General features: G+C 46.2%; 1 protein-coding gene across 7 annotated transcripts; it reads right to left on the reverse strand.

The window, feature by feature from the left end:
- Positions 1-179: 179 nt before the first annotated feature.
- C23H6orf226 (chromosome 23 C6orf226 homolog) lies at positions 180-14900 on the reverse strand. Of its 7 annotated transcripts, none has more exons than XR_010119250.1 (3): positions 12917-14900; positions 11729-11764; positions 2300-4664 (listed from the first exon to the last, which is right to left on the reverse strand). XR_010119250.1 is itself a non-coding variant. In XM_063633137.1 (2 exons), the coding sequence occupies exon 2, from the start codon at positions 713-715 to the stop codon at positions 410-412; it is 306 nt and encodes a 101-aa protein (XP_063489207.1). In that variant the 5' UTR covers positions 716-786; positions 12968-13520; the 3' UTR covers positions 180-409. The 7 variants fall into 7 exon arrangements, 1 of the variants encoding a protein (XP_063489207.1); XR_008654195.2 differs by having other exon boundaries at positions 2300-6674; XR_008654194.2 differs by having other exon boundaries at positions 12968-13535.
- Positions 14901-20725: the final 5825 nt, after the last annotated feature.

Genomic DNA, 20725 nt, shown 5'->3' on the forward strand with positions numbered 1-20725 from the left:
GGCCTGTTTAACATAAAAGGACTGATTTCAGGGTGGCTGTGGGAGCCTTTCTAATGCTCAGTTCTCTCGCCCCTTGCCTGATCCAGCTGATTCCAAGAGCCAAGATTTTAGTCTTTCTTGGTTGGCTTTTTTAAATGCTTTGGGCTTTAATGTATCTTCAAAATCATTCTGGGGCCAAGTTACATCATAAAACATTTTATTACATATTTTGTTACATATAAGGGCTGAAACAGGATTTTTCTTAACTGTAACATGGTCCAGAAATGCAAATACAAAACCCCCATGGTGATTGCAGGAGCAAGTCCAGTTGAGACAGGTCAGGACGAAAGCATAAAAGATGAGTAACGGAATGGCATGCGGGGTCCTGTAGCCACGTCCTCCCGATCGCCGCCGCAAAGGACCTGGAACCTCAGGAGCCCACTGTATGCCATGAAGAAGGTGCAGTCGCTGCCTCAGCCAAGCCAGGCTCCGCCGGGGCCGTTCCTATCCTGAGGGTTGGAGGGGAAAGAGACTCAGCCAAAGCCGCGGCCTCCCAGGGCTTGGGCCTCCGCGGGAGCCGGGACGCTGTGGGTTCGCCATGGATCGCCGCGATGTGGCGTCTCTCCAGGCCCGGGAGTTCCCGGCCCTGCTGGACCAGCTGCAGGAGCTGCGCCAGGGTAACCGAAGCTGAGGCTGGGGCCGGGGTCGAGCATCGGGGACTGCGGGGACGCTCCATTTCGGGTCGCGAAGCCTCACCGGCGTGCAGTGCGAGGAAGCGAGCACTTCCGGGCGGAATGGGTGCAACCACTATGGGGGAGGTGGGAAAGGAAAGAGAGGCTGTAGACCGTACCAAGCCGGCCCAGAACTGGGGGAGCACTTGAGAATTCTGACCAGCTCCCTGCAGAAACGCTTTAGAAGCGTCCACAATTTAGCCAAACCCAGAGTGCCCAACGGACGCGCCAAAGAAGAAGAAAAAGGGACGGACGCGCCAAAACTTGAAGGCTAGCACAGGACAGAACATGCCTGCGGACGCGCCGCTGCGGGCAAAAAGACCCATACATGCATAGGCACCGCGCACGTGCCCATTTTCATGCACACCTACGGGCGCGCGTACAAGGATTCAGATACAACGCATGGCGGGGGATAATCCCCATCCTAGGCTCCGCAGCACGGGACAAAGCATAACCGTAGAGTTGTTCCCAGGGGCCTCAGGAGTGACACCGCCACCAAGCCACGCTACTCTTTTAGTTATTATTATTGTTTTGTTTTGTGTTGTTTTAGACAGAGTCTCACTCTGTCACCCAGGCCAGAGTGCAGCGGCGCGATCTCAGCGCACTGCAACCGCCTCCTGGGTTCAAGCGATCCACAGGGTCCCTAGTGCCTCAGCCTCCCTAGTAGCTGGGATTACAGGTGTAGGCCACCAAGCCCAGCTAATTTTTGTATTTTTAGTAGAAACAGGGTTTCACCATGTTGGCTAGGCTGGTCTCGAACTCCTGACCTCAAGTGATGCACCCGCCTCGGCCTTCCAAAGTGCAGGGATTACAGATGTGAGCCACCGCACCGAGCCAGAGCCTCACCACTTTTTTCACACTTCCTGCCATCCTTCAATTCTTGCTGGTCCCAGAGAAGATAAAAGGTCAGATGTGCTACAGCTGCTCTGACTGCTCTGAAAGTCAGGTTTTTAAATTATCAAAAGTGGCCGGGCACGGTGGCTCACACCTGTAATCCCAGCACTTTGGGAGGCAGAGGCAGGTGGATCTCGAGGTCAGGAGTTTGAGACCAGCCTGACCAACATGGTGCAACCCCCATCTCTACTAAAAATACAAAAATCAGCCGGGTGTGGTGGCACGCGCCTATAATCCCAGCTACTCAGGAGGCTGAGGCAGGGGAATCCCTTGAACCCGGGAGGCAGAGGTTGCAGTGAGCTGAGATTGCACCACTGCACTCTACCCTCGGTGACAAAGCAAAACTCTGTCTCAAAAAAAAAAAAAAGTATCAAAAGCTAGACTTATCTGGTGAACATCACCTTAATCAAAGAATCAAAGCTTAATGGCCAGACGTGGTGGCTCAAACCTGTAATCCCAGCACTTTGGGAGGCTGAGGTGGGCAGGTCACCTGAGATCAGGAGTTTGAGACCAGCCTGGCCAACATGGCAAAACCCCATCTCTACTAAAAATACAACAAATTAGCCAGGCATGGTGGTGCGTGCCTGTAATCCCAGCTACTTGGGAGGCTGAGGCAGGAGAATTGCTTGAACCCAGGAGGCGGGGAGGTTGCAGTGAGCTGAGATCACACCACTGCACTCCAGCCTGGGCAACAGAGTGAGACTCAGTCACAAAAAAAGAAAAACTTAATAGGACAAACTGGCCTCGTGTGCCTCCTGATGTGATGCACTGGGAAGGATACAACATATCTTCTGTAGAAGTCCTCCCCAAAATGCCCAAAAAATGTTCACTCACCACCTAGTCTTGAGGAAATAGAGACCAAAGTGAGAGAGATTCTGCAAAATGATTGGTCCGGACACCTTACAGATGTCATTGTTATAAAAGATAAAGAAAAAGCTAAGAACTACCCCAGATTAAAGGAGACATAAAAAATAAATACAGGCCAGAGACAGTGGTTCATGCCTTTAATCCCAGCACTTTGGGAGGCCGAGGTGGGCGGATTGCTTGAACTCAGGAATTCAAGACCAGCCTGGGCAATGTAGCAAAACCCCATCTCTACTAAAAATACAAAAAAAAAAAAAAAAAAATAGCCAAGCATGGTGGTGGGCACCTGTAGTCCCAGCTATTCTGGAGGCAGTGGTCAAAGAATCGCTTGAACCCGGGGAGGTGGAGGTTGCACTGAGCTATGATTGCCAGCACTTCAGACTGGAAGACAGAGAGAAACTCTGTCTCCAAAAATAAAATAAAATATAAATAAATAAATACAATGAGTGATCCTGGATTAGACGCAAGATTGTGTAGGGGAGATCAGCTCTAAAGGACATTTTACCCTTAGGGAAATTTGAATATGATCCATATATTAGATGACAGCGATATATCAATGTTAAATTTATCAAGTGTGATAATTGTGCTTATGTGTGGGAATTACCTTGTTCATAGCAGACACATTCTGAAGTATTTAAAGGTGACATGTCATGATGACAGAGAGAAAGCAAATGTGGCAAAATTGCTAAGAATTAGTGAATCCACATGAGGGTTTGAAACTTGTCAAAATAAAAAGTTGGGGTAGGCCGGGTGCAGTGGCTTACCCCTATAATCCCAGCACTTTGGGAGAGGCCAAGGCAGGAGGATCACTTGAACCCGGGAGTTCAAGACCAACCTGGGCAACATAGTGAGACCCCCCCAAAAACAAAAATTAGCTGGATGTGGTGGCATACACCAGTAGTTCCAGCTACTCGGAAGGCTGAGGCTGGAGGATCACTTGAGCCCAGGAGGTCGAGGCTGCAGTGAGCCAAGATTGTTCCACTGCACTCTAGCCTGAGCAACAGAGACTCTGTCAAAAAAAAAAAAGTTGGGGTAGGGGGCACTTGGTAAAAGCTTGAGAAGCCAGTCTGGAGGAAACTGACCATACTGAATGTCGTATAATAAAGAATTTTGAAGGGGTGGCCTGCCCCTCCATACCTACGGGTATTTCTCGTCAGGTGGGACGAGAGACTGAGAAAAGAAATAAGACACAGAGACAAAGTATAGAGAAAGAACAGTGGGCCTAGGAGACCGGCACTCAGCATACGGAGGACCTGCACCGGCCCCAGTCTCTGAGTTCCCTCAGTATTTACTGATTATTATTTTCACTATCTCATCAAGGGGAATGCAGCAGAGAACAGGGTGATAGTGGGGAGGTCAGCAAGAAAACACTTGAGCAAAGGAATCTGTGTCACAAATAAGTTCAAGGGAAGGTACTATGCCTGGATGTGCACGTAGGCCAGATTTATGCCTCTCTCCACCCAAATGTCTCAGTGTAGTAAATAATAACAGAGCAGCATTGCCACCAGCATATCTCACCTCCAGCCACAGGGCAGTTTTCTCCTATCTCAGAATAGAACGAATGTACAATCGGGTTTTATACCGAGACATTCCATTCCCAGGGGCATGCAGGAGACAGAGGCCTTCCTCTTATCTCAACCACAAGAGGCCTTCCTCTTTTACTAATCCTCCCCAGCACAGACCCTTCACGGGTGTTAGGCTGGAGGACGGTCAGGTCTTTCCCGTCCCACGAGGCCATATCTCAGTCTGTCTCAGTGGGCAGAAACCTTGGACAATACCCGGCTTTCCTGGGCAGAGGTCCTTGTGGCTTCCCGCAGCGCATTGTGCCCCTGGTTAATCGAGAATGGAAACTGGCAATGACTTTTACCAAGCATACTGCCTGCAAACATATTGTTAACAAGGCACATCCTGCACAGCCCTAGATCCCTTAAACCTTGATTCCATACAACACATGTTTCTGTGAGCACAAGGTTGGGACTAAAGTTACAGGTTAACAGCATCTCAAGGCAAAACAATTGTTCAGGGTACAAATCAAAATGGAGTTTCTTATTTCTTCCTTTTCTATGTAGACACAGTAACAGTCTGATCTCTCTTTCTTTTCCCTACATATCCCCCTTTTTGACAAAACTGCCATCGTCATTATGGCCTGTTCTTGCTGGTCGCTGTCTCTTTGGAGCTGCTGGATACACCTGTAGACTAACAACAGACAGAACAGGCGTACAAGGATTAATATGAAATTTACAATAGTGAAACTTCTGATGGTTTTTAACCAAGTGACGGTTAAGATTTGTGAGGCCATCAGCAGATTTCACGATTGCTTCAGTTCCCAAATTTAAATGGGCTTTTGATGCCTCAAAATTTCCTTCTTTTAATTTTGAAATATCTAAAGTAAGATTATCTTCTCTTCCTTGTAGATGGCATCTAACCATGTCCCAGTGATGCTCAGACTCATTATAGGCTCGGGATTAATACAAAAATCTGACATATTCCAGTCGCACTGCAACTGAAAAAGATATTCCAAGCTCCTGAGCCTATCTCCCAGCCAATTGACAGTTTGTCTAAGATCATTAATTTGGTTTGCCAATTTTTGATTTATTTGGGTCTGAGAATTCCACAATTTTGAGGAATTCTTTCGCCAATCATTTACATGTTCTGCAATTTGAACAGAGGAGTGTAAAGCAATTCCAGCAGCTGCAGCAGTAGCTGTGACTGCAATAAGGCCCATAATCACTGCAGTCAAAGTAAAAATGAATCTTTTGGATCTAGGTAGAATTCCTTTTAACACTTCCGTTAAAATATGGAAGATGGCGAAGCCGCCCACTGTCGGTCCATGGACACAGGGATCCACACACCTTCTCTTGCCCTCACTAGCAGAATATGGTGCTGCCAATTAAAAGTCAAATCAATGCAAGTAAACAATATACAATTTTCACAGGTTATAGTTTGGGAATCTGGTTTAATAACTATGTTTTCTGTAACTAGCATATAAGGGGGTTTTACACAACTTTGTAGAGGAATTGTCAGATTGGAATTTAGGTTGATAGTATAATATGGCTTGCAATTTCTTGTTTCTATAACTTGATTTCCAGACCAAATTCTAATGTGGTGCGAGGCCACAGTAAGCTTCCATAATTTTGGATGTTTAGGACCAGTAACAGGACTAACTAACTTTGGTCAAGGTGATGAAATTCCCTTTTCACCCCATTTCCATGGATAGGGTGATTCTAACCTTCTATAAACCTGGTCCAGCCTTTCAAATTAAATCACTATCATAGGCCAGATTAATGGGCCAGATGGATGGGGCCTGTGAACATGAGTGAGTTTGCCCCATACAATTATAATATAATTGGCCTCGAGGGGCCCAGTCTATAATAGTTCCAAATTCATTGTTTTGTAATACCACCGCAGTATTAGCCACACATTCTTCCCAAACTAAGGCTTCTGGGCTTTTTGATTCTTTGGGAATTTCCTTGGGGCAAGGCTTCCCCTTAGGCCTAGATTTTAATGATCTTTGATAAGAAGCGTCCTCTAAATTATTTATCTGTGGCCCGAGTGACATTCCACTTACCATGTGATAAGTAAATTTACTGGTGGCACTGACAGTAGGTACTTCTACCAACCAATTTTGGGTTGTAGGCATTAAACATCCTGGTGCCTTCCCTAGGCAAGTAGGAGGATAATGATACCCAGTGGAAACATTTATCATCATTCCTTCTCCTTTAGGTTGGGCAGGGCAACGATCATCTGTGGGGCCTGGTACCCATGCACTATTATTAACATATACTTCAATAGGATTATCCATCCATGTGACTGCCCAAATTAAGGGAGGGAAAGGCACATAGGCACAGTAAGTATAATTAGTTGCAGCTGCTCCTGCAGACATGTGCAGACTTGCTACCATTGATACAATGATCAAAGCTGTAAGCAGCATATTCTCTGGAGTTCACGTTACCCTTGTGTTCTTTAGGCTTTTTTAGCTAACTGTGTCAGCTTCTTTCATTGGGCCCAAGTTGGTGGCTCCGCTTCCTTGGTGGATGGCAACTTCATCTGTTCTTCTGATATCACCATTTTGTTTACCTGGCGACTCGATGATGCTCAATTGAGGGTTTTTTGTCTCCGCGGAAGCGCTTTTCTTTGCATCTCAAATGGGTTCACTGTAGAACTTTAAATGTCTAGTGGGTATCCAAATAGGAAGCTGATTTTCTCCTGGTGAAACACAAGCAAAGCCTCTCTCCCATGTTATCACCTTCCCTATTTCCCATGTCTTATTTTTGTTGTCTTTCCACCAAATCAGTTTTCCTTCATGTGGGCTGTTCTTTTTACCAGTACAATGTTATTCTGCAGAAGTAGTGGTCTGATTTCTATAAATGTTTAAAAAATTTAAAGTATAGAGTTCTAGATTAAGTTGCATCTGGGGAGTATTATACTCCTTACTTTTTCCTTTTTTTGTTTACTCTATTGAGCTTTGAGTGTTCTATTGGTTTTTTCAATTATGGCCTGTCCTTGGGAATTACAAGGGATTCTGTTGTATGTGTAATTTTCCACTGATTTAAGAATTTTTGAAATGTTTTACTACAGTATCCAGGCCCATTATCCGTTTTAATTTTTTCTGGAACTCCCATGACAGCAAAACAAGATAATAAATGTCTTTTAACGTGGGAAGTATTTTCTCCTGTCTGGCAGGTTGCCCATACAAAATGTGAATAAGTATCAACTGTCACAAGGACAAATGACAATTTTCCAAATGAAGGTACATGTGTGACTTCCATTTGCCATAATGCATTAGGACATAGACCTCTGGGATTAACTCCTGCCTCTTGAGTGGGCAGGCGTAGAATCTGACACTGGGTGTAATGTTGTACAATATTTTTTGCCTGTTTCCATGTGATGTCAAATTTATTTTTTAGTCCTGTTGCATTTACATGAGTCAAGGCATGAAATTCTTGTGCTTCCATGAATGCAGATGATACTAGCAAGTCAACTTGTTCATTTGCTTTAGTTAAAGGCCCTGGTAAATTAGCATGTGCTCGAATATGAGTAATATAAAATGGGAAATTTCTTTTTCTTATGGTTTGTTGTAACAAACAGCTGGTTTAACTGATCATCTATACTATATTTGATTAGGGCTGTCTCAACATCCTTTGTAGCCTGTACTACATATGCAGAATCGATACAATGTTAATAGGCTGATTAAAATCTTGTAACACTGTAATGACAGCAACCAACTCTGCTCTTTGAGCCCAGTGATACTGAGTTTCAATGAATTGTTCTTTTGGCCTGGTGTAAGCCACTTTTCCATTGCTGGAACCATCAGTAAACACCCTCAGAGCATTTTCTAAAGGTTTATGTCTGGTAATTTTAGGAAAAATCCAAGTAGTCAATTTTAAAAACTGGAAGATTTTTGTTTTGGGGTAATGATTGTCAATAATTCCCATAAAATCAGCAAGACCAATCTGCCATGCACCAGAATTGATAAAGGCTTGTCTAACCTGTTCCTTATTTAAAGGAACAATGATTTTATCTGGGTCACTTCCACACAATTTTATTATTCATAATCTTGCCTGACCAATTAATGTAGCCATTTGATCCAAGTTCAATGTAAAAGTCTTAATCGTACTATGAGGAAGGAAGAACCACTCCACAAGATCTGTATTTTGAACAATAATGCCTGTTGGAGAATGTGCAGTAGCAAAAATCAAAAGTTGGAGTCGGGCTAAGTGATCTATTCTGTTTACTTGTGCTGACCGAAATTTTTCTTCAACTAATTCAATTTCTTTAGTTGCCTCTGGAGTTAATGTTCTTTTACTATTCAATTCTGGATCCCCTCTTAAGATAGAGAACAAATTTAACATGGCATAAGTAGAGATGCCTAGAGTTGGCTGAATCCAATTAATATCTCCTAGCAATTTTTGAAAGTCATTTAATGTTTTTAATGTGTCTTTTTTTTTTTTTTTTTTTTTTGAGACGGAGTCTCGCTCTTTCACCCAGGCTGGAGTGCAGTGGCGCGATCTCGGCTCACTGCAGGCTCCGCCCCCCGGGGTTCACGCCATTCTCCTGCCTCAGCCTCCCTTGTAGCTGGGACTACAGGCGCCTGCCACCTCGCCCGGCTAATTTTTTGTATTTTTAGTAGAGACGGGGTTTCACCGTGTTAGCCAGGATGGTCTCGATCTCCTGACCTCGTGATCCGCCCGCCTCGGCCTCCCAGAGTGCTGGGATTACAGGCGTGAGCCACCGCGCCCGGCCCTTTTTTTTTTTTTTTTTGAGACGGAGTCTCGCTCTGTTGCCCAGGCTGGAGTGCAGTGGCACAATCTCAGCTCACTGCAAGCTCCGCCTCCCGGGTTCACGCCATTCTCCTGCCTCAGCCTCTCCGAGTAGCTGGGACTACAGGCGCCTGCCACCACGCCCGGCTAATTTTTTTTGTATTTTTAGTAGAGACGGGATTTCACCGTGGTCTCGATCTCCTGACCTCGTGATCCACCCGCCTCGGCCTCCCAAAGTGCTGGGATTACAAGCGTGAGCCACCGCGCCTGGCCGGTCTTTTCTCATTTCTATTTTTTGTGGTTTGATTTTCCTTTCCTCTACCTGCATTTCTAAGTAATGGAAAGGAGTAGAGGTTTGAATCTTATCAGATGCTGTTGTCCTGCATTTGCAAACTCTTGTCTGCAGAAATGTGTAACAGTCAATTAATTTGTCTCTCCTTTCTGTAGCACACAAAATATCATCAACATAATGAATGATATAAGAGTCTGAAAACTGTCTCTGCCTGAAGAGCTTGAGCTACAAAAGTCTGGCAAATAGTTGGACCATTAAGTATTCCCTGAGGCAACACTTTCCACTGAAACCTGGTGGCTGGTTCTTTATTATTTATGGCTGGTACAGTAAAAACAAATTTTTCAAAATCCTGTTTTGCCAGAGGAATGGTAAAAAAGCAATCCTTCAGATCAGTTATAATTGAAGGCCAATCTTTTGGGATTACGGCTGGAGAGAGCAACCCAGGTTGGAGAGCCCCCATGGGTTGAATTACAGCATTAACGGCTCTTAAGTCAGTCAGCATGCGCCATCTGCCGGATTTTTTCTGAATTACAAACACAGGAGAATTCCAAGGCGAAAATGAAGGCTCAGTATGTCCCTTTTCTAAGTGTTCTTTTGCTAATAAGTGTAAAGCCTCCAGCTTTTGTTTTGGTAGCAGCCACTGATTTACCCATACAGGTTTTTTTTGTTTTCCAAGTTAATGGAATGGGTTTTGGAGGCTCTACAGTGACCGCTCTTAAAAAGGATACCCTATTCCTTTTCTTTTTTGATTTTTTTCAGCCTCAATTGGGACTTTAATGCTGTCTTCATTCTTTCCTAGTCCCTTTTCAGGGAGATATCCCATTTTAGTCATGATTTTTTGACTCGTGGGGCTGTATTGGGAGGCTGGGATAGTAATCGCTGCATGCCATTGTTGTAACAAGTCTAGGCCCCATAAATTAATTGGAATAGAAGTGATCATAGGCTGAACTGTACTTTCTTGATCATCAGGTCCTAGACAATGTAAAATCATGGCACTTTGATACACTTCTGAGGCGGTATCTACGCCAAGTCCTGTAACAGGCTTTTGTTTAGGCCAATTTTTGGGCCATTGATTTAAGGCGATGATAGCACCATCAGCCCCGGTATCCACTAATCCTTCAAACTGCTTTCCCTGAATAGTGACTGCACACACGGGTCTATCCTCTGAGACCTGACTAGCCCAATAAGCGGCTTTTCTGGCAGGGTTGGTACTTCCAAACCCTCCTGTTCTTTCTGTTTTGATTTTCCCAATTTTAATATAAGGCAAAAGCAGTAATTGTGCAATTCTATCACCTGGATTGGCACTCCAGGGAACAGTGGAGCTGATCACTAACTGAATTTCCCCTTTATAATCTGAATCAATTACACCAGTATAAATTTGGACTCCCTTCAAATTTAGACTTGATCTCCCTAAAATAAGGCCTACCGTCCCTTCTGGCAGCGGGCCATGTACCCCTGTAGGAATCGTTTGCAGGGGCTCTCCAGGGAGTAAAAAAATCATTTGAGTAGAAGACAAATCTACTGCTGCGCTGCCTGCTGTGGCGGGGGACAGCTGTTGTATTGTTGTAATTGGCTGACTCCCTGAAGTGGTGGTGGTATTTCCTGCGGGGGTTGTTGTCCCTGAAAACCCTGAGGAACAAACCCCTGAATCGGAATGCCCCAATTTGTTGCGGGGCCTGAGGCTGGCCCCTCTTCCCATTTCCCCGACAATGGTTGTCCATCTTTATCAAATTTAGAATGACATTGATTAGCCCAGTGTTTTCCTTTTCCACAAAAAAAATTATTTTTTGCCGTAATAGCTTTATTTATTTATTTATATTTATATATATATATATATTTTTTTTGAGACGGAGTCTGGCTCTGTCGCCCAGGCTGGAGTGCAGTGGCGCGATCTCGGCTCACCGCAAGCTCCGCCTCCCGGGTTCACGCCATTCTCGTGCCTCAGCCTCCCGAGTAGCTGGGACTATAGTCGCCCGCCACCACGCCCAGCTAATTTTTTGTATTTTTAGTAGAGATGGGGTTTCACCATGTTAGCCAGGATAGTCTCGATCTCCTGACCTTGTGATCCACCCACCTCGGCCTCCCAAAGTGCTAGGATTACAGGTGTGAGCCACCGCGCCCCGCCAGCTTGATTTATTATATTCTGTTTACTTAAGACTGGGCAACTCCTTTTCAGATGACCGATTTGACCACAATTATAACATTTTTTCCCAAATGTTCTAACTTGTCCTCCTAAAGCGACTCCCGTCATTGCTTGAACCATTAGCATTGCCTTTATGCATAGCTCCTCCAATCCCATCACAAGCCTTCACTTATTCTGTAATTACATCAACTCCTGCTGGAACTTTTCTTTTTAATGGCTTTGTGGCCGATTGACATTCTGGATTTGCATTTTGATAGGTCATTAATTCTACAATAACTTTTCGGGTGTTATCATCTGTAATAGATTTTTGAGCGGCATCTTGCAACCTTGCCACAAAGTCTGGATATGGCTCTTTAGAGCCTTGTTTAATTGAATTAAAAGAAGGGCAGGTGGTTCCTGGGTCCTGAATTTTTTCCCAAGCCCTGAGGCAAATAGCCCTTAATTGTTCAATAGCCTCATTCTGCATTACTGATTGTTGGTTAATGGTGCTCCAATTTGGACCTGTTCCTAGCAATTGGTCTGCATCTATATTAACAGTGGGATTAGTAGCCTGATTTTTTCGTACCTGTTCTTGTACTCCATCAATCCACCAGGCTTTAAACTGTAGAAACTGAGAGGGTGAAAGGGAAGATTCAGCCAAAATTTCCCAGTCATAAGGAATAAGTCTATTTCCATGAACAATGGAATCTAACAATGTTCTCACATAAGGGGAGTTGGGTCCATATTGTTTAACTCCTTCCTTCATATCTTTTAACATTTTCATGGTGAAAGATTCATATCTAGCCTCAGTTTGGACAGACGCTCCTGCTAGAGTCCCTTTCCCGGCCGGTATCTGTTGTAAAATTACCGGCAACTCCCATCCCTGTTTTCTGGCTTTATCAATGATTTCATGCAGTGTACTACCTTTTTCCACTAGGTGGTGCTGTAGGATTAACCACCACCGCTGTGGGTTGCTAGTATGGTGCCGTGCTATTTGGCACAGGACACACCGCTTGAGGTCCGTATTGAATCTCTGGAGGCGGCCGATACTGAAGGTAGGCTGGCGGCCAGTACTGATAAATTACTGGCAGTTGGGTCTTATTTTCTACCAGCTGATATTGTGGATACTGCATCTGAATTGGCATTGCCGGGATAGAGACTCTATCCTTTGCTACTTGATATTCTCTTGGGGTTTGTACTTGTCTAACCTGCCTTTGAGGTTGTAATGTTACAGGTATCTGAACCGCGGGAGGAGTTGATGGCCACCGTGGTTTAGGCTCTGATAGCCCCAATAATTCTAGACCTCCTTCCCCCAATTGTGATTATTCATGATATATTGCCTCCTTTAATTGATTGTAGTCAACATTTTGCGTTGACCAAGCCATTACAGACTCTGCTACATATTTACAATGTGAACTTTCCGTTCCTTTCCTGAACTGTCTCTGGCTCTTCTTCACAGTCTATTACACAGCTTTCAGGGGCAGCAGAAACTGAAATGCTATCTTCTTCTGTTTGAAACAGTTCTAAAGTTGCTTTAATAATGGCCCGATCATTCCATACTGTAAGTGGGATGATTTTTATCTTCCCTATTTCCTTGTTTTAATTCTTTGCCAATTTTTTTCCCAATCTTTTAGATCTAAAGTTCCCTGTTCTGGAAACCAGGGGCAAAATTGTTCTATTGTTTGAAATAGCGTAATTAGATTTTCTGTAGAAGCTCTAACTCCCCCTCTTCTTAAAATAATTTTAATGAAGCTGAGATAAGAGGCATATTTACTTTCAGTTTGTCCCATTATTACCCTGGGTTCTTCCGAGCGCACAAGCTTACCGCAAGGCTGACCGTGGACGTACTCAGGAATCTCTTGTTGACTGTCCTCAATGCTCACGTTCTTAGCATACCTTCACCTTAGAGAAAGGCACTCACGTTGGGCAGCAGATGAAAGGGTGGCCTGCCCCTCCACACTTGTGGGTATTTCTCGTCAGGTGGGACGAGAGACTAAAAAAAGAAATAAGACACAAAGTATAGAGAAAGAACAGTGGAGCCCAGGAGACCGGGGACAGCATACGGAGGACCTGCACCGGCCCCCGTCTCTGAGTTCCCTCAGTATTTACTGATTATTATTTTCACTATCTCAGCAAGGGAAATGCGGCAAGAGAACAGGGTGATAGTGGGGAGAAGGTCAGCAAGAAAACACTTGAGCAAAGGAATCTGTGTCACAAATAAGTTCAAGGGAAGGTACTACGCCTGGATGTGCACATAGGCCAGATTTATGCTTCTCTCCACCCAAACATCTCAGTGTAGTAAAGAATAACAGAGCAGCATTGCCACCAGCATATCTCACCTCCAGCCACAGGGCAGTTTTCTCCTATCTCAGAATAGAACGAATGTACAGTTGGGTTTTATACCGAGACGTTCCGTTCCCAGGGGCATGCAGGAGACAGAGGCCTTCCTCTTATCTCAACCACAAGAGGCCTTCCTCTTTTACTAATCCTCCCCAGCACAAATCCTTCATGGGTGTTAGGCTGGGGGACGGTCAGGTCTTTCCTGTCCCACGAGGCCATATCTCAGTCTGTCTCAGTGGGGAGAAACCTTGGACAATACCCGGCTTTCCTGGGAAGAGGTCCCTGTGGCTTCCCGCAGCGCATTGTGCCCCTGGTTAATCGAGAATGGAGACTGGCAATGACTTTTACCAAGCATACTGCCTGCAAACATATTGTTAACAAGGCATATCCTGCACAGCCCTAGATCCCTTAAACCTTGATTCCATACAACACATGTTTCTGTGAGCACAAGGTTGGGACTAAAGTTACAGGTTAACAGCATCTCAAGGCAAAACAATTGTTCAGGGTACAAATCAAAATGGAGTTTCTTATTTCTTCCTTTTCTATGTAGACACAGTAATAGTCTGATCTCTCTCTCTTTTCCCTACAAGTTTGGCCTAGGCCAGGAATGGTGGCTCATGCCTGTAATCCTAGCACTTTGGGAGGCTAAGGCGGGCAGATCACCTGAGATCAGGAGTTCGAGACCAGGCTGACCAACATGGAGAAACTCCATCTCCACTAAAAACACAAAAATTGGCCGGGCACGGTGGCTCACGCCTGTAATCCCAGCACTTTGGGAGGCCGAGGCGGGTGGATGACCTGAGATCAGGAGATCGAGACCATCCTGGCTAACACAGTGAAACCCCCGGGCGTGGTGGCGGGCGCCTGTAGTCCCAGCTACTCGGCAGGCTGAGGCAGGAGAACGGCATGAACCCGGGAGCAGAGCTTGCAGTGAGTGGAGATCGCACCACTGCACTCCAGCCTGGGTGATAGAGTGAAACTCCATCTCAAAAAAAAAAAAAAAAGAATTTGGACTTTGTCCCTGGTGCTCAGGAGGGAAACTCAATTCTTAGAATTTCTCAAATATTAAGAGTGATATTTATGGCCCAAATAGTTTATGCTAATTGGGTGACTCATAGTGGCCCCTAAGCTGTTTCAGGGTAGGAGCTGACCATATCAGAAAGACCAACTCTGTGATTAGAGATTGGGAATTCAATCCACTTGAGGTTCAGGGAGGGGAAATGGAACTGAATCTCCAGCCAGTGATTTAATCAACTATGCCTATGTAATGGAACTGTGATTAAAAAAAAAAACTCTAGATACAGGCTGGGAGTGGTACCTCACGCCTGTACTCCCAGCACTTTGGGAGGCCAAGGCAGGAGGATTGCTTGAGCCCAGGAGCTTGAGTCTCCAACCTGAACAAGAGAGCGAGATCCCGTTTCTACAAAAAAGAATAAAATTAGCCGTGTGTGGTGACATGCACCCGTAGTCCCAGCTACATGGGAGGCTGAGGTGGGAGGATCACTTGAGCCTGAGAGATAAAAGCTATAGTGAGCCGTATCATGCCACTGTGCTCCAGCCTGGACAACATAGCCAGACCCTGTCTCAAAAACAAACAAACAGGCTGGGCATGGTGGCTCATGCCTGTCATCCCAGCACTTTGGGAGGCCGAAGCAGGCAGATCACGAGGTCAAGAGATTGAGACCATCCTGGCCAATGTGAAACCCTGTCTCTACTAAAAATACAAAAATTAGCTGGGTGTGGTGGCACACACCTGTAATCCCAGCTACTTGGGAGGCTGAGGCAGGAGAATCACTTGAACCCAGGAGGTGGAGGTTGCAGTGAGCCAAGATCACGCCACTCTAGCCTGGGTGACAGAGCAAGACTCTGTCTCAAAAAAATAAAAAATAAAAAAATAAAAGCGGCCGGGCATGGTGGCTTACGCCTGTAATCCCAGCACTTTGGGAGTCCAAGGCGGGCGGATCACGAGGTCAGGAGATCGAGACCATCCTGGCTAACACGGTGAAACCCCGTCTCTACTAAAAAAATACAAAAAATTAGCCGGGCGCAGTGGCAGGCGCCTGTAGTCCCAGCTACTCAGGAGGCTGAGGCAGGAGAATGGCGTGAACCCGGGAGGCGGAGCTTGCAGTGAGCCGAGATAGCGCCACTGCACTCCGGCCTGGCCAAAAGAGCGAGATTCTGTCTCAAAAAAAAAATACAAGCAACAACAAAAAAACTTCTGGATACAAAACTCTGGAGTGCCCTGGTTGATGAACATATGGAGTGTCAGAGGGCAGAGGGCGATATAACCTGCCTGATTCCACAGGGAGAGGGCATGGTAGCTCTGCATTCAGAACCCTCTCACACTTGCCCTGCGTGTCTCTCTGGCTGGTTGTGCTGATTTGTATCCTCCATAATAAAACTGTAATCATAAGAATAGCACTTTCCTGAGTTCTGTGAGTTGTCATAGTGACTTATTGAATCTGAGGGGGATCATGAGAAACCCCCAAATTTGTAGCCAGTCAGTCAGAAGTGTGGGTGACCTGAGAATCCCTCTGACCTTGCAGCTGACCTCGCAGCTGACCTCTGAAGTAAAGGCAGTTTTCTTGGGGATTGTGCATTTTAACTTGTGGGGTCTGCACTGGCTCTGGATGGTTGAATGCCAGAATTGAACTGCAGTACGCCAGTTGGTATTTAACAGAATACTATATGATGGAAGAACTTATCCTGTCTGTGGCCTAGGTCAGTTCCCTGGGCAAACTCCTTCAGTTCTTGCCCTAAGGATTTCTTCCTAACTCACCAGGTTCGCTTTCTTTCCCAGATGTCCTTGGCCCTGGTTCCACTCCCAGGATCCTTGCTGGGAGGCTCTGGTTTCTTGCTATACCATTGCCTCCTTTCCTGCCAGCCAAGTGCAAGATGAAAGCATGCCTATGATGTCAAAACAGCCTTGGGTGTTCTCCCAGCCACAGTAAAAATCAAACGTCCTCGGAATTAGGGAGAATGATGTGCATGTGGTTGGGAAGTGGGGGATCATCTCAGTGTCATTCTTAACTCCTCTCACATTCTTTCATTTTGTCCACAGCACAACCCCATAAAATGATCAGGACAAGTTAGGAATTAGGGATTGACAAGAAGGACTTCAAACAACACTGAGTCCAAACCCCCTTAGATAGTTAACCAAGTCCACGAAAGGAAGTAACAGCTGGGTTTGGAACCTAGGCCTCCTGACTCCTAACCCAGTGCTGTTCCATTAAACCAGGCTGCCTCCCCTTGATGGGGCTCAGAGGCCCCTGCCCTGTGGGCAGCCATCTAAGCTCATGCACTGCCATAGATGTGCATGCAGAAGGCAGGGAGAGAAAATAAGGAAAATTGAATAAACAGACAGAGGCAATGGTATTTCCCATCCAGGTAAATCTGGAGCCTCTGCTTGACTCAGCCAGGACACCGGAGGCCAAGAGGTTATTTCAGCAGGGGGTAGCAAGACCAGGAATCAACCTCTAAGTCTAGAGGGAGGTTCCAAACACCCCTAAGCTCATTTATAATTCATCAGACATCTTTCATCGGTTATTTAGATATTTCTCGGCCAGGTGCAGTGGCTCATGCCTGTAATCCCAGAACTTTGGAAGGTCAAGGTAGGCAGATCACTTGAGACCAGGAGTTTGAGGCCAGCCTGGGCAACATAGCAAAACCCCATCTCTACTAAAAATACAAAAAACTAGCTAGGCACGGTGGTGCACATCTGTAGTCTCAGCTACGTGAGAGGCTGAGGTGGGAGGATTAATTTAGCCTGGAAGGTCAAGGCTGCAGTGTGCCGAGATCGTGCCACTGCACTCCAGCCTGAACAACGGGAGTGAGACCCTGTCTCAACAGATATAGATAGATAGATGATAGATAGAGATAAATAGATAGATAGACAGACAGACACGGCCAGGTGTGGTGGCTCATGCCTGTAATCCTAGCACTTTGGGAGGCCGAGGCAGGCAGATAACATGAAGTCAGGAGTTCGAGACCAGACTGGCCAACATGGTAAAACCCCATCTCAACTAAAAATACAGAAATTAGGCGGCGCGGTGGCTCATGCCTGTAATTCCAGCATTTTGGGAGGCTGAAGCAGGCAGATCATCTGAGGTCAGGAGTTTGAGACTAGCCTGGCCAACATGGTGAAACTCTGTCTCTACTAAAAACACAAAATTAGCCGGACGTGGTGGCGGGCACCTCTAATCCTAGCTACTCGGGAGGCTGAGGCAGGAGAATCACTTGAACCTGGAAGGCAGAGGTTGAGGTGAGCCAAGATGGCGCCACTGCACTCCAGCCTGGGTGACAGAGAGAAATCCTGTCAAAAAAAAAGACAAAAACAAAAACAAAAAAAACAGAATCCCTTGATGGCAACTTGAAGGAGTCCCTCATCTCCTCCAGGCACAGGCACATGTGACTAAGGACGGGATCAGGATGTCATTGTAAAGGTTGCCAAGATTCAGTGTAAGTAAATGCTTAGCCCTCCAAGTCTCTTATGCTAAAGTAAGAGCATTACTGGGAATGGGCTGGAAGCCTGAGATGAAATGGAGACATTTAGGCAGACATGAATAAGACTGAGAACTTTGAAACCCCAAATTCCTTTGAAATTCTCATGTCTGTGGAGATAAGACCCTCTAGTACTACTCCGTTCTCCCAAAACATCAGCCTCAGAACCCTACCTGCCCCCATCCCTCTTTGGCCCCAGGCCCTTCATGAGTTAGGTCCCAGCACAGCCCATGGAGAAGCACAAGGTCACACTGAGAGGAGAACGCCGGGCTGAGTTACAGGCCTGGCGAGCTTGTCTTGGCAGAAGCTGCAGGAGCATGTGTGGGAGTGCGTGCTGAGGGAGCTAGACCAAGGTAGGGGGATGGAAGCCTTGGTTTGGCCAAACTCGTTGCCGTGGATGCTTATCCAGGATTTGGGATTTACTGTGTTGGCCTGAGCACCTGGGAGGAGAATTAATAGTCAGCTAGATTGGCTAATTAAAGTCTGGATTAAGTAGTAGCCAACAGTTAATAAGCATGAAATGCCAGAACTTCCCTGGCATACTGTAGAAGAAGGAATCAGAAGTCCCCGGGAGATGGGAATGCTGGACTGGATCTATGATGTGCACCTTCTTAGCCACTGCTAGCCACATATTTTAGGAGGGTCTGGAAAACACTCCCTTTGTGAAAGCATTAAGAAATGCATTGGTGAGGGCCACCAGCATCCTTGACTTGCTCTGATGATTGTCCTCTCTTGACTAGAGAGCTAGTGGGGTGTGCTGGATGGATCAGTGGAACTGGATTCCCCGATCTCAATGAGAATAATAGCATCTTGGTGGTACAAAGGCCAAATGGTGATGCTTACTTAACAAAGGCAAGGTGGATATAATAGCCCACAATAAGGCAAAGGGACTAGATGATCACCAGGTGGACAAGATGACAGTCCTGTGGTTGATGGTCAGCTGCTTTCCCAGCTGCCTCCAGGGCTTGTGCAAAGATAAAAAGTAGCCATGGTGGCAGGGATGGAAGCTATGCCTGGGCTCAGTAACAGAGTCTTCTCCTCTCTGAGGCTGATCTGGCTGTGGCCAGTGCTGAGCGTCGACCTCCGCACAGCACAGTGCTGAGTCCCTGATTGGGCATCATTCTCACCTCATTGTAGATTGGTTTGACTGGGTCCTCCCATCACGAAGGGGCTGTATTTTATCTTCATGAGGATAGGCACATATTTCATGTATGAATTTGCTTTCTCTACCTACAGTGCTTCCATCAGCACCACCACTCATGGACTTACTGAATGCCATATCCATCAGCATGGCATTCAACATAATATAGCCTCCAACCAGGGCAATACATGTTACAGCCAAGCAAATATACAAATGAGCTCACACTCAAGGAATTCACTGGTCTTACGATGTACTCCGTGGACCAGAAGCAGCTGGCTGGATAGAATGGTGGATTGGCCTCTATTAGAGCATAGCTGGGACGCTACCTCTGGCAGGATAGGGTGCTACCCTACAGGATGCAGTATGTTTTGTTTTTTGTTTTTGAGATGGAGTCTTGCCCTGTCACCCAGGCTGGAGTGCAGTGGTGCTATCTCGGCTCAATGTGACCTCCACCTCCCAGATTCAAGCGATTCTCCTGCCTCAGCCTCCCGAGTAGCTGGGACTACAGGCACCCCGCCACCACGCCCAGCTAATTATTTATATATATTTTTTTGTATTTTTAGTAGAGACAGGGTTTCACCATATTGGCCAGACTGATCTCGAACTCCTGACTTTGTGATACACCCGCCTTGGCCTCCCAAAGTGCTGGGATTACAGGCCTGAGCCACCATGCCCAGCCAATGCAGTGTATTTTTAAAATCAAAACCACAATCATATATACCACCAAGAGGGAGGGGTGGCAGAGGCCTTCTCACTATTACATCTAAAGTCTGTAACCACTGGAAGAATTTTTTTGTAGAGAGAGAGATCTTGCTATGTTGCCCAAGCTGGTCTCGAACTCCTGAGTTCAACCAATCCTTCACCTTCCACCTTTTTTTTTTTTTTTGAGACGGAGTCTCGCTCTGTCGCCCAGGCTGGAGTGCAGTGGCACAATCTCGGCTCACTGCAAGCTTCGCCTCCCGGGTTCACGCCGTTCTCCTGCCTCAGCCTCCCGAGTAGCTGGGACTACAGGCAGCCGCCACTGTGCCCAGCTAATTTTTTTTGTATTTTTAGTAGAGACGGGGTTTCACCATAGTCTTGATCTCCTGATCTCGTGATCCGCCCACCTCGGCCTCCCAAAGTGCTGGGATTACAGGTGTGAGCCACAACGCCCGGCTCACCTCCCCCCTTAACCTCCCCAAAGTCCAAAGTGCTGGGATTACAGGCATTAGCCACTACGTCAAGCCTCAAGTATAAATTTTTTTTTGGGGGGGACAGAGTCTCGCTTTGTCGCCCAGGCTGGAGTGCAGTGGCGTGAGCTCGGCTCACTGCAACCTCCACCTCCTGGGTTCAAGCGATTTTCCTGCCTCAGCCTCCTGAGTAGCTGGGTAGGCGTGTGCCACCACGCCCAGCTAATTTTTTATATTTTTAGTAGAAATGGGGTTTCACCGTTTTAGCCAGGATGGTCTCGATCTCCTGATCTTGTGATCCGCCCACCTCCCAAAGTGCTAGGATTACAGACGTGAGCCACCACGCCCGGCCCCCAAGTATAAACTTCTAAAGCACTTGTTCTGATTCCCATCCGCTCTACAAGAAAAAGCCCCTCCCCCAGGACCCCGCCCT

Source organism: Symphalangus syndactylus, chromosome 23 (assembly GCF_028878055.3).
Source record: "Symphalangus syndactylus isolate Jambi chromosome 23, NHGRI_mSymSyn1-v2.1_pri, whole genome shotgun sequence".
NCBI classification, from domain to species: Eukaryota; Metazoa; Chordata; class Mammalia; order Primates; family Hylobatidae; genus Symphalangus; species Symphalangus syndactylus.

Excerpts from the sequence above, each read along its gene's own strand:
- C23H6orf226 (XM_063633137.1), bottom strand. The coding sequence starts at position 715 with ATGGAGCGTCCCCGCAGTCCCCGATGCTCGACCCCGGCCCCAGCCTCA.